This window comes from Liolophura sinensis, chromosome 11 (assembly GCF_032854445.1).
Source record: "Liolophura sinensis isolate JHLJ2023 chromosome 11, CUHK_Ljap_v2, whole genome shotgun sequence".
NCBI classification, from domain to species: Eukaryota; Metazoa; Mollusca; class Polyplacophora; order Chitonida; family Chitonidae; genus Liolophura; species Liolophura sinensis.
Window position 1 is genome coordinate 16,302,888 of NC_088305.1, and position 14,975 is coordinate 16,317,862.

At 38.5% G+C, this 14,975-nt stretch overlaps 1 protein-coding gene across 1 annotated transcript in view; it reads right to left on the minus strand.

The window, feature by feature from the left end:
- The window catches only part of LOC135478120 (reversion-inducing cysteine-rich protein with Kazal motifs-like), a 100,257-nt gene that overhangs the window by 33,768 nt on the left and 51,514 nt on the right, over nucleotides 1-14,975 (minus strand). Inside the window, exons 6-7 of the mRNA XM_064758392.1 lie at nucleotides 7,407-7,488; nucleotides 6,557-6,751 (exon numbers count right to left, since the gene is read on the minus strand). Of these exons, the coding sequence (XP_064614462.1) occupies nucleotides 6,557-6,751; nucleotides 7,407-7,488 (277 nt within the window). The remainder of the gene's footprint in view (nucleotides 1-6,556; nucleotides 6,752-7,406; nucleotides 7,489-14,975) is intronic.

Below are 14,975 nucleotides of genomic sequence, written 5' to 3' on the forward strand. Positions count from 1 at the left end.
AGTTATCATTTACATGATATTTATGATTTAAACCTTCCAGACATACACTGAAGTCAACAAAAAAAACATTAAAAAATGGAAGAAAAGCTGGTTTCAGCAGCAATCAATGAACTGGTGGCATTGTTTGTGTAGCACATGTTCTAATCAACCATATTTCACCATCTCCTGCACATGGCTACAACACTTCCTGTTCTGACATATGGCCTGTAAGATTGTCCCTATCTTATGAGTCACCAAAATGTTACAGTGTCCAGCGAGAACATCAGATGTGAGCTTCAGTCACCATGAATACCATTCCACAAATCATGCATATAATAAATTCTGACCACAAAACCAACATACACACAAATGTATATATTGCATGATGGAAAAACTGCAAATCTCTTCAAACTCAAAGTTGAAAAATGCATTTAAAAATGTAAAGGAAAAGTGAATAGTGCAAGTAAAAATCACAAAGAAACAAGTCTTTTATTTTTTTGACTGGGTCAAGAGCTACATTTATAAGAATTAGTCTGGAAAAAAACGTCTACATGGAGTTAAGAATGTTTCACCATTAATCATCTGTTTTATGCAGGAATGCTCCGAATGCTATCATCATATTAAAAATAATAAACCATATGTGTGGAAAAGAAGGGAGCCCATGGGACATCCTTGCTGCAGGCCAACTTGTTCACCTCAGTGGCCTTTACTATTGTTTTATTCAGGGAAAATTGCGGCCAGGCATCTACTGTACGACAGCATGCACAAGAGTCACTCCTTTTTATGGATATCAAATGTGGTATAAAAATACCGAGTGATCTGGGATTCATGCTGGAGTTATAGTAAGCATTCCTTCCAGCTCCCACAGAAGCCATTGTTTACTTGACTCAGAACAACAGGGGCTTCCAGTTATTCCCGACCAGATGTGGTGATCAGCTGCCACGCGTGTGTCATAACAGGATGGCAAAACAAACACAGATTTCTTACGTAAAAGTCCCATTGAAGGATCAGTTAACTAAATGGGGTACCTCGATCATTGTTGATAAAAAAAACCTTCTCCTCAATTTCTATATATCCAAATCCATGCCAGGATTCAAGAAAATAATAGAAATTAACAGTATGTGGGAAGGTCTGTCAGCATTATGGTTTGCTCCCACCATAATGCTGCTGGCCACCATCATGTTTAAAGTGAAATATTCTTGAATATGGCATAAAACACCAAATACATAAATAACTAAAAACAGAAAGAATGAAATTAATAAGTGACTCATTTTGAAGGTTTTAGCTACAGAGATTCGGCACATTCTTAGCTCAACTTCTGCACTTCAAGCAAAGTGGGGATTACTTCTAAAGAACTAGACTATGGAAAAAAAATAATGGCCTAAAACAAGGCACGTTTCTATCAGTATGATTTCTCATTTTGATCTGGATTTCCTCATTCTCACACCATGGGCAAATGTCATATTACAGAAAACTTAATACACATAAACTGTTAACAAAAGAGAGCTGGTGATCAACAGGTGAAATGCTCCCTTATGTTTTCAACGTACCTGCGTTTTTACCTGTAAAACCAGTTCCGCCATAAGCTACTTAACGAACTACACCATCAACGAATTTAATCTTCTTTACAGCATGAGAAGACAGCCAGGTGAAAAGAGCCCAATTATGCGGTCTCCTTATTCCACTGCCAGATATCACCTGCAAGGGCAAAGACTATTTCTGCTCCTTTTTTTTTTCCACCTCAATCAGGCCACAATAACTGTGTGGTAATTTGCCTTGCTTAAAACACTACACACATTCAGATGAATGGCTTACACTGTGTGTGAGACACTGTAAGCGCAATTCAGTATGGAGCGTTTTTCTGCCCAGCCTCCATTATACGCATGGCTGACCTGAGAATTTCCATTAATAAATCTTGGCTTATCAAGATGGAAAAAGAAGCTGCGATACCCCAATCAAGCAGCCATTATGTATAAGTGAGGGATATGGCCGTATAATCTGACAGCTTCCATTCTGGTGTGCCAGGTCGGTGTTTTTTTCACGTTGTCATTGTTAGCACCCGGCTGGACTTCAGAGCTTTACCTGTCTTACAAGGTAAACTGTTGATGCTGATCACTATAAAAGGCTATCATAAAACTGCCTGAGGCTGACATCACGCTTACCTCGAGTTACACATGAAGGGCTTGCCAAAGTTATCTTTCTTTAATCTTCTCTCCTTTTGATAATAATAAAATGATTTGTCATAGACTGACAGACTACACCAAAGAGTTCAGCATCACTTGCATGAGGAGGTCATGGAGTGACAGACTACATCGAAGAGTTCAGCATCACTTGCATGAGGAAGTCATAGACTGACATACTACATCAAAGAGTTCAGCATCACTTGCATGAGGAAGTCATAGACTGACAGAATAAGCCAAAGAGTTCAGCATCACTTGCATGAGGAGGTCATGGAGTGACAAACTACATCAAAGAGTTCAGCATCACTTCCATGAGGAGGTCATGGAGTGACATACTACATCATAGAGTTCAGCATCACTTGCACGAGGAAGTCATAGACTGATAGACTATGCCATAGAGTTCAGCATCACTTGCATGAGGAGGTCATAGACTGACAGAATATGCCAAAGAGTTCAGCATCACTTCCATGAGGAGGTCATGGAGTGACAGACTATGTCAAAGAGTTCAGCATCACTTGCATGAGGAGGTCATGGACTGATAGACTATGCCATAGAGTTCAGCATCACTTGCATGAGGAGGTCAGTTTTAGAGAAATTATAATTAGTATTCAGTTCTACTTAAACACTACAGGTATAATTAAAAGTTATTTATTAAAACTCCATCGCAGTAGAAATTAAAACTCACACTTGGGTCTCAGATATCACTAACAAGCTCTTTCTAATGCAAGCATTCAGAACTTGTGCAATTTTGTCCATGACTAAGTTGTTCATTTTTCTGAGATTTCTGTTGAGCGTAAAAGATAACATACTGGAAAAAGTAAGCTTTGGCACCAAAAGTATTTCATGATAGCCTTTATTCACCTTAAAAATGCACCAATTTGGTGACCTTCAAGGTCAAATATAATGCTTATCCAATTCTAGTACTCAGCACCTGTGTTGATTATGCGTGTGTTTGATCAAATATTTCATGCATGATTATCTCCCTCATTTTTCGTGATTCTGAATTTTGTTTATCGTAAATCGTTCTGAGATTTGTTGAAATATGTATGATATCACTCCGGATAATGAAGGTTTTAGCACCAAAATTAACATCTTTTTTTGCATCATATGCACTATTTTTATGATTTTTGGGGTCTAATAGAGTAGTTGTGTAGGAGATTTTGCCAAGACTGTGTAAATTGACGTAGCAAATTGTTCAATTTGACAAGTCAAATGAAAGTTAAGAAGAAAAACTGCATTTCATACAATTTTAAACTTTCATCTAAAACTGAGCCATGGTTCACACACATATTTCAACTCTTGTGTTGAATTGTGTTGAAGCTGAACCATCTCGATTAATGATATTATTATATAATGACAAAAAAAAAAAAAAAGGAAAGCATGTCTATATATCAGGACACTCTTCAACTCTCACAGATAACGTAAAAGCTAATTCGTGTACTAAAGTGTATTATCGTGTTTGCTATTTCACTTTGTTTTAGGAAATTATTTTTTGCGAAATCGCTTTCTTTCCAAAATGGCTGATGTCTAAATACAACTAGGTAAATCCAAGTCAGTGGAAATCGAGCTCTTTTAGTGTTGGACACCACACCGACATACATGTACATATTAGTATGGTTCATTAAGCCCACCGTACAATCAAAATATCACACTGCACTTGGCATGGTGGAAAAACGATCTTTATGGTCTTTCCCCTGATGCTGACTTAACTTTTACGGTTTTCTTCCCTTCAAGAGGGTTTAGAATTGAGTGAGTGAGTGCTTGGGGTATAATGTCGTGCTCAACAATTTTTCAGTCATATGACAACGAAGGAATCTTTAGGGTACATGTAATGTACCTCCATGTTACAGGACAGATTTCCACCATTCTTTTATCTAGTGCTGCTTCACTGAGATGACTTACCGAAGGCAAGTAAGCCACCCAGCCCAAGCCATTATACTGATACGGGTCAACCAGTCACTGCACCATCCCCTTCATGCTGAACGCCAAGCGAGGAAGTTACAACTTACTCCTCTAAAGTCTTAGGCGTGTCGACCCAGGATTAATACTGGATCTACCTCTCCCGAAGCAGATGCTCTACCAACTGTGCTATCCGAGAGGGTAGGTTTAGAATTAAATAAAAGATGACGAGGTGATAAATAACATGCAGTGAAATGCAGATTCTTCAAGTTTAAAGGATTACAAGACTTTAAAACTATCAAAAGTGAATGCTAGGCACATTCTGATGATTTAATGACTTTGCCATAAAAAAAAGCCCCATCTTTCATTGCATTAACCACAGGTGTTACTTCTGCAGATGTAAAGGAAATGACTTGTAGAGAGATCTGTCAAGTATTCCTGTGGCACGAGCGTCAGACTAATAAGGGAACAATCGCTTGCAGTTCAGGTTAAAAAACCCTGTTCTACACTGACAGTGACTTCATGCAGACTACAACCACCATCTTGACACGAGGCTTAGGCATAAGTGACAACACTGACAGGGTGCAAGATAAATGGATGCCCTTCCTTTCTGTGACACTAGACAAGGATTTTATTTGTCCTACATGCATGGTGGGCATGATGGATAACACCGAACTCCAAACAACCAAGTTTTGAGGCACATATTCCACAAAGAATACATATTCTTGTGAGAATGGTTACTGTAATGCTCAGAACTATCCAGTAATACTGAGAAAGGTAACAGCAATCAGTGATTTCAAAGATGTGTCCCCCGCTCCCCGCTAGAAAATATATAAACACAGAACAATCAGCCAGGGCATAGAATTATCATATAGTTTTAAGAAATTAATTGTACTGGAGTGCAACTACACAACCTATATAAGATGCAAATGAAAGAAAACAAAAAAAAATACTTCACAGTTACAACAACATGGACAAATACACGGCATGAGATATGCATTCATCACCATAGGCTGGTTGGTTGATTGGTTATAGTAACTTGGTTGCTTGCTTGCTTGCTTGTTTGTTTTGGGTACCTAGGAGTATTTCAGCCAGTAAGACAGCAGCCAGTGAATTATAGTGAGAGGAACCCCGATAGCGCCTAGAGGGAACCATGCTCCCCTGGCAAAGTTTCCTTGGCACTTGCTTATCCACTTAAAGTGAGGGAGAAAACAGCATGAGCTAGATTCTAGCCTGGACCTCATTGGTGGGAGCTACTGCTAGGAAAAGGTCTAAGACCACTCGGCCACAGAGGGTCCAGAGTAAGTTTGTTTTATTTATTTATTTATTTGATTGGTGTTTTACGCCTTACCCAAGAATAGTTTCACTTATACGACGGCGGCCAGCATTATAGTGGGTGGAAACCGGGCAGAGCCCATGACCATCCGCAGTTTGCTGCAGAGCTTCCCATTTACGGCCGGAGAAAAAGCCAGCATGAGCAGGTCTTGAACTCACATCAACCGCATTGGTGAGAGGCTCCTGGGTCATTACGCTGCGCTAGTGCGCTGACCGACTGAGCCACGGAGGCCCCCAGAGTAAGTCTGAGAATCCTACATGTATTACATATGATATCCCTATACACATGTTGTGTAGGCAAGTACAGACAACTATTCCAAAAATCAAAATGTAAAAAAATAACCTGAAAGTGCATCATTTCAGATTCATTTCTTGCACAATTTGAAGCATGTGCCATATGATACATGGAGTCAAAATATGTTTAGCACAAATTTGCTAGTGCTAGTCAATAGACCGGAAAAAATGTGCACGATGGCTGGTAATACCTTAAACCAATGAAAATGTGAAAAAATGCAACAACTAACAATGCACAACTGTGGGTCATTTTAAACACCTGATGTGACTTTGAGGATCCTATGCCAAATAATAGCAAAGATAGTGCTCACACAAACTTCATCTGAAATATTAATGGCCCGGAAAATATGCGCAACGGCAGATAACACTAGAATAGATCCAACTGAGAAAAATCAACCTAACAGTGCACACTTTTGTAACATTTTGCACACTTGTGTGAGTTTTAGAATCCCATGCCTATAATAACTGTCAAGACATGCTCTGCACAAATTTAAGTAGGACAGCTGGACAGACGGAAAAAGCGATAGCTATATGTCCCCTCACTAAGACGGGGTGGGGGGTGGATGTCATAAAAACTGAGAAGTACAGAGTGGAAGCTGCTCAGTACAAATTAAAAGTGGAAACTTCACGCAGGTACTGCAGTCAACTGCCACACAGTATCATGCAGTTATGAGCCAACAGGTACTGTGCAGGGGCTTAGCAGTAGTGCAAGGTTGACAGAAGTTTAGTAATGTGGGTGAGACTTTCTGCCTAGCTCATCGTGCGCATAAATTTTTACTGTGTATACATGTTTGCCTCCTCTGAACCTCCTAAACAGGTTGACAGAAATTACACTCACAAAAAATGCTGCAACGAAACATTGGTCTTACTTTTCTGTGGGTCTGTGGCAGGGCTTGATCTGGTTTGGTTCTGTACACATCTGACCACTAGGGGGCTCGCTTCGCCACAGCGATTCCTGACCACTTCCTGTTGGTCGCGACTCGACATGCGGTCATTAAGGTACACATTATGACACGCTGTTTTACAGTTTAGTGTGTTTGCCTGACTACAGCACTGCTCCGCAGCTGGAACAAACAAATTCAGAAAATTTCTATCATATGCTAAATATGCAAAAAATTTTTATAGGGAGCATATCAAAGGGGCCAAAAACTGAATTTGAACATAATATTTTATCAAAATCAAATAACAGCTGGAGAAATAATCAAATGGAACCCAATGACCATAATGAAAATCACGACATTCATTAAACATGCAAAACTATAATGCACAGATTGGACTGCTTTTCAAATGTCTATGGTTACACAAAATAAACCTGAACGCAAAATGTTTTCCAAAATTGGAAATTATTTGGAGCTGCTATTGCATGGCGAGCAATGAGAGCCATGGAATTCACCAAATACGGAAGACTTATGCATGGAGGGAGTGATTTTCAAACTTGATCTGAGCTTCTGTAAAACTACATTTGATCAAAAATGGACAACACTTGGACTGGTTTTGGACGGGAATAGTTTGTAGAAAAAGTGGGATAAAAAGAAAAACGGAGATTATAATCTTAGTAATATACATGTGCGAGAACAGTTGAAGAATTGGAAATTTGTTGATTTTGCACGTATAATGATGGTTAAATTTGAGGGCAAAAGACACCTGACGGAGAAACACCTAGGTCCGAACCCTATAGGTCATAATAAATGTAACAAAATTTTACTGCATGATTCTTACCTTTTTGTCTCTTGTAACAACTATAGAAACCAAGTTCATCGCTACGGCGACACTTGTTATCCAACTGCTCCAGGGATGTGGCCTGAAAGGGCATACACAAGCATGTGTAAATCATAACTGTTACCCTTATAAACATTTACATCATTAGCCAAACGTTCTGGTTTGTTTCAATTATATCCCGATGAAAAAACATACACATTTATGTGCTTGGAATTAGGCTTTCATGTTCAGGTACCAATTTCGTGTAGGAATATGTAGGAAAATTTCCAGTGTAATCTATGCACTTTTATAATTTGATTGTGGGAACAAAACTGCATTGCTTGGGATGGCCAATTCCAGGGCATTACAAAAATTACACATATATCCTGTTGTAAAGGCAAGTACAGACAACTATTCCAAAAATCAAAATGTAAAAAAATAACCTGAAAGTGCATCATTTCAGATTTATTTCTTGCATAATTTGAGTGCAAGATTTTCGTCTGTATTCACTGAAATGTATGTTGTAATTAGCTCTATTTCAGCATGGAAAAAAAATGAAATTCTAAAAGCACCTATATTTTTTGTAGGGGAAATGACTTATTACAACTTGATTACTATGGCTAGAAAGTATTGCGAAATACAATGTGCATGTACCAATAATTCTGTTTCTTCTTCACCGTGAAATGTCTGGTAATATCAGGACTCTTGTTACGAAAACATCTGATCAATAGATTCATAACAATCCTGATACATAAATTACTTCATCATTTGCATAAATTACAACTAAATTATTCAAGATAAAAATAATCTCAATTTAATATTTGATCTCAGTATATTAAGTTTAATCTTGCACATCAAAACCAAAGCTCACGCTAACCTGCTCCAGGCTCTTGGTTCACGCAAGGTAGCGAATCTCACTAGTTACGCAAATCAAAGTATCATTGATAAACAGCCCCTTAAAGCCAGTTAGTGTTTTATTATACTCCCTAAGGACCAACGGATTGTTGTGGGAATTGACAATCACAAGGATAATAATTTTGCATATGATTAAGATACAAAACTTTCCTGGTGTAGCACAGCACAAGAATTATAATGAAAAGAACAATGCTTGAGATTCCAATTAATGCACGTATATCCCTCAAGTCAATGGACTGAACATCAGAAAAATTGTCACGTAGTTTTTTAGGTTACTCAAGCCCAAATTTAAGAACCACCAAAAACTTTTGAGAGCAATCGTATGCATTAATTTATTCGTTTATTTATTTGATTGGTGTTTTACACCGTACTCAAGAATATTTCACTTATACGACAGCTGCCAGCATTATAGTGGATGGAAACCTTCCGCAGGCTGCTGGCATACGGTATGCATTAATTGTCAAGAACTTAACTGTCTAGCAACTAAATTTAAGATTACACGCATTTAATATTTACCTGAAAAATAGTACAGTACAAATACCTTAATGAGAACAAGGACTGTTGATGTTCATGTATCCATCAGTATGTAAGCCTACGTTAAATAACCTACAAGTTATGCTCGTGACTATATTTCACATTTTCTACTGGTATGGTGTTTTATAGTCTACAGTACCTGCTCCATCATAACAATATATCTGCTACGGATGTGGGTCAGAACATATGCGTAGGAAGGGCGTAATATCACGGGAAGATGTTCATGTCATACGCCTGTCATACAGCCAAGATGGACGTACAATCTGCGTAGGATCCGCGTATGATACGCGTAGGATCCGACGATCATCCGCATAGGGTTTTATGACATACACTAACATTCACACATAAACTGATCTAACTTACAACAAATGCCTCATTGTTCAAAACCAAACTTGTTATAGAACATTCGCAAACGGTCAAGTTCCCGGCGTGGTTACTAATTTGCACACGATCATAATAATACACAAATCGAGTTTCGCCTGTTTCCGCAATTATTCACTACTTAGTGCAAAATATAGTGTATAGTTATAACAGAAATTATATATGATAATTTAGGCATCACGAAAGGATAATTTGTAATGTTAGTACAGCTTTTGGCAAGAAATTATGCCATCGTTTTCCCGCAATGCAGTTACATTTCCAATGACACTGATAAAGTTCGTTGAGAAACCGGAAATTGAAACTGGAAAGGCATGCACTGAGCTGGCTCACCTTTTTAGTGCCTTGAATGAGTGAGAGCTAGCCATTCACTCATACTTGTCCCGTCACTATATCTGCCTTACCAGGTAGGTAAACAGAAGATACGTTGTGACATGTTTACAGCTAGCGGCTAGGTGGGTAAAGCTAAAGTGCCATATCAATGAGACCACATGTACTGGATGATCAAGATCCACTTTATGATGCGATCAGGATAGTGCCAACATTCGTACATGGGCCACCCATCATGGCCGTATCATCCATGTAGGATCCCCCGACATCCGATCAAGGTGTGCGTAGGAGGGGTGGTTAATACCAGTAGAGGACATTGTTAGGATCGGGCAGTACTGTACCGTGAACAATGTAAATTTCAGCAGCTAAAGAAGCACTTCACAACAACACACCATGTTGGTGTCTAGACACCCAATGTCGGTGTCTACATAGCCCATGTCGGTGTCTACACGTACAATGTCGGTGTGTACATGCACAATGTTTGTGTCTACATGCACCATTTTAATGTCTATGAGTACAATGTCGGTGTCTATGAGTACAATGTCATTGTCTACACGAACAATGTCGGTGTCTATGAGTACAATGTCATTGTCTACATATACAATGTCGGTGTCTACATGCCCCATGTCGGCGTCTACACATACAATGTCCGTGTCTACATGCCCCATGTTGGCGTCTACACGTACGATGTCAGTGTGTACACGTACAATGTCAGTGTGTACACGTACAATGTCAGTGTCTACACGTACAATGTCAGTGTGTAGATGTGCAATGTCAATTGTCAGTGTCTACACGTACAATGTCAGTGTGTACCCGTACAATGTCAGTGTGTACACGTACAATGTCAGTGTCTACACGTACAATGTCAGTGTGTAGATGTACAATGTCAGTTGTCAGTGTCTACACGTACAATGTCAGTGTGTACCCGTACAATGTCAGTGTGTACACGTACAATGTCAGTGTCTACACGTACAATGTCAGTGTGTAGATGTACAATGTCAGTTGTCAGTGTCTGCACGTACAATGTCAGTGTGTACCCGTACAATGTCAGTGTGTACACGTACAAAAAAGTTAGCCGTAAACCATGTCTCATTTCTGCAGTTGTATGTATACCGATCATTCAGAAGTTCACTCACAGACTTCATTAAGAGATCAAACACTTCAAGTGGCCAAGTATTGTCAGAAAGGATTACCTCCTCTGGTTTTATATTAGAAGAGGGGCTTTAAAGAGGAAGGGGTGGAGGCTGAGGAACAAAGTGACAAACAGCCCCTTAGCTCTACACTCTACAGCACTTGATAATCACAAACCAAGCCTTTTGTCCAGTCATTATGCCTGTGTGGCCATACTTAAATGCCTGCATCTACAGATAATATCTGACCCAGAGTGGTCAAGCTTGGGAACTGACCACAGCTGTTGTGCAGCTCTATATCCCTCACAGGCCATTGGCAATGGCAGTCATTCAAGCTGATGGGCAGTTCATCCGACCAGGCATTACCTGTCTGGACATAATCCAAGAAGACTGGTCAGTTATATTCATAACTGTTCTCAGACAAAATCCCTCCAGAATCCACCAGACAAGAATGCCTAAAATAATTTCCGTAATTCATCTACACTTCAGAAGTCTTGCAAGTTCAGGCTGGTTTGAATGAGACAAGTTGGGGGCTTTTGTAACCAACACAGCTGACGAATAATGATTTTACTGTAGTTCTGAGATTGAATATACATCTTGTACGTCAATCAGTTTAATGGTGTCATTAATGTAAAATTTTTTCCTGTTGCCAAGTATGTTTGTGAGAGTGAACATGACAGGCTCAGTGGTAAGGCACATACCCAACTAATGTGCAGGTCCCATGTGAGTAAGGTCATCAGTAACTTGCCCAAGGTCTCTTGTTTATACTACTGGACTCCACTCATGAAAATTGACCACCATAATACATAACATTTTCTTGAGTTTGGCATTAAGCAACAATTCAAATAAATAACTAAATAATTAATTTAGTCATTTCTATGCTCAGCCCTGATCTATATTGTACCTCTATGCTTTAAACACGTAGTTTGTCTGTACAACTCTGGTAAACATTTCAAATGATTCAAAATTAAGTTAACGGCTTATAATGATTAGTGATATACATGTTGTAATCCAAGGAGAATGGAGAAAGTAATATTGGCCATCGATTTGATGAAGTTTGAAGCAAGAAATCACACAACTGGTATCACTCCTCAGTAGAGTCCCTCCAGTTTCAATCTGTAAAATCTATGCTAGAAATTCTCCTTTGATTAAATGCATCCATTAACAACGTTTTAGTCATCAAATTTTTCTTTGTTTTAATATGAGATTTATTAAAATAGTATCTAAACAGTTGGCTCTTTAATGTAAAAGAAACAGACACGATGAAACTCTCAAATAGAATTAGAAGTCAAGAAAACATTACTTTCATTGATTCAAAATATCATGCAGACAATTGGAAGAATCAAAAAACATTCCATTCATGAGTCTTAACCACTCAGTTTAACCAGTGGACTGTTAGAATCATTGACCAGCTCTACTGACCACTGCTAGACACTGGTATAGATACTAGCACAGTTCAATAAGCTGGCCCTGAGTGGAGGACAACTGGGTCTTGGTGGTGGTGGGGTGTAGAGAAGGGGGTGGGAGATAGGAGGGCATGCAAACCAATCCTGACTCTCAATGGATTAGATCCAATAAAGGACTATAATTATTATTGGCCAACCTTTAATGTCCCCAGTGCTGGTGTTAACAGCTAACACCAGCCTCCCTTGTGAAAACATGCCATTACTAAGATATAAAGCTCATTTAAATGGCCTGTTATTGCTGTTAATGACTGTTCCATTGACTGCCTGTCCCCCATGGGGCATTGATCATCCTGTCTTCACCCACCCTCCACCCTGGCTGCCTTCTTTAAGCCTCTGATTTCATTCACAATCATGTACAGGAGAAACCCAATTTGGTCTTCTTGGCTGATTTTTGTTTGCAAGCCCATTGAGTTCTAGTACTGGAAAAACCTGATTATCCCTTATAGATCTGGGCTAAACTAACAGTCTATTTGTCAGAGGCATTAGGACTATAATTGATACTATAATAATTATTGATATTATAATAATTATAATTGCAAAACAAGAATCCACTGCATTTTCACCCACACTGGCATAAAGAGAAAAGGTTTATATCATATTTCAGCACAATGTCAAAATGCACATTAACGTGAAAACGGGGACATTTTGACATGTGCTTGTGTCATGGATGCACAATATCTTAACTTATACACATTTCCATTTATTCAAGGAAGCTCATCTGTAAAGCAGCAGATTCCTGCTGAAGTCTTCACCAGTAACATGGGCCCTGTTAAGTGTTCAAATCCTCTCAGAGCTGAAGGGAGAATCCAGGAAATTTTATCTGGCTTTGGGTTTGAATTCGTTATTGTATAAAAAATATCTGATTTCACATATTAAGTCATTTATTTAAAAAATACTGAAAAATGTCCAAAAATTCCAAACTATCATGGTCTTGATTTTTCTTATCCAATGAATGAAGTGCTCTAGACAGCTGCCTCTCGCACAAGACTGAGTCTATGTTAAATTTCCCCCACTATTCAGTAAATGTCAGCTAACAACCTTATTAAGGAGAATATTTAGTATTTTTTGGACATTGGCCAGGAGTGTCCAAAGTTCCACGCCTTTAACCTAGTGATGCTTACAGGAAATAAACTTACTAAATACAGAGGTGAACAAATTTTATGTCCGCTGTATAAGTGTACAAACATTGTTTTTCTTATCATCAGAGAATACTACCTACATCTGTGACATTTTGTACATCATTCTACAGTTAAAGTTAATGTAAATCAAGAAACTTTTAAGTATTTACTGGTAGAACATTATAATATTTAATACTGTCTCTCTCTTTTCTTACATAAATATTTGTAACAAGTACAGAAATTCTAAAATCTCTGGTGGAAGTATCAATTTTTTCTGCTACATCATAAAATAAATACAAGTTGATTTTTGGCAGTATTCCTGAAATTTACCCCTAAACAAATACCACTTGATTTCCACTTATCTTGACAGTCCAGCGATAACCTTTGGCTCTAGTGGCCTCCCAGTAAGGAGCAGTTGTTTGGAAATGCCAAAAGCACTGACACATCAGACCAATGAATCTATTTCAAGCAGCATCCGATATTTTTTTATTCCCAACAAATGGTTCTTTTTTCATATTTTCCCCCAGGTTGAAGGCAGTCTAAAATAACTAATTCGCACATTAATCATCATTTTCTCTCAACAACTAATATTTTTTTCCATTTTTTTTTTTGCGTTTTTTTTTTCTGCTTTCCGCTGGGAAAGATATGCGTCAAATTTACCATAGGCTCAACACTAGTTCATAACTATTTACTGTGGGTATAAACATTAGGCCCTGTCTATGGGGTTTTGTTGACATCCTTGACAGACGGCCCAGTCACAGCCAACCATAGCATCTGATACAAACAAGGTGGTCTGTTTATCTGCTGGAAAGCCATCAGCCAATCACATCAGCCCTTATGTTTATTGAACTGCCACCTCATCCAATCAAATCAGCCCTCAGTATATACAGCAGGGATTTCTGGCTTCCAGTTGATATGTGACTTTCACAACAAGTTTTAATCACCATGTCATGGCACATGTGCGATGTTTATCACAGTTCAGACTGCCTGCGAGATAAACCTAGGCATTGATAACAACCAGCAGTCTTCAAATTTATACTTGCCATAAACAGCAGGCCTTGCCAGGGAATTTCTACTGAATGACTGTATTTCACTTAAAGTTTGGCAGATGAACATGCATTTTGAGACAGCATAAAAAGGGTCTTAAAATGACAGTTTAGAGGCCAACAGACAAGAAATTAATTCACAAAAACTTCTATTTGGCCCTACAAGGTGATGAATCAATCAGAATCAAGCAAAATATGTGGCTTGAAAAATGATGCACTTTAGGTGAAAATACATTAAATAGACTGGGGGGAGGCGGGAGAGGATTGACTGTGGGTGGTTTGGTGAAAGTTTAAATGATACCCCATTTACACATGACAGTAAACATTGACACATTACATAACCATGGGAGGGGGACATTAAAATAACTTTCAGTTTCATGTACTGCTGCCCCTTTCAACATAAAACAGGAACTTAACCTTGTTACTCAAGCAATCTGCTTTCCAATGTGAAATTGTACTTGTTGGTTTTGCCAATTTCAATGACAACTAAGTTGCTCATCTGTACTGTATATTTAAACAATATACATCGAGTATGATAGAAAGGTGAGAAAATTTAACAGTTTGAAAAATAGGTCATCTTGAACATTCCTCTCTTGAGTTAAAATTTGACCTCTCTAAACAACCCAAACTTGACAAATAAGTCATGCTAACCCTTCCAGGTTTGAAAAATTAC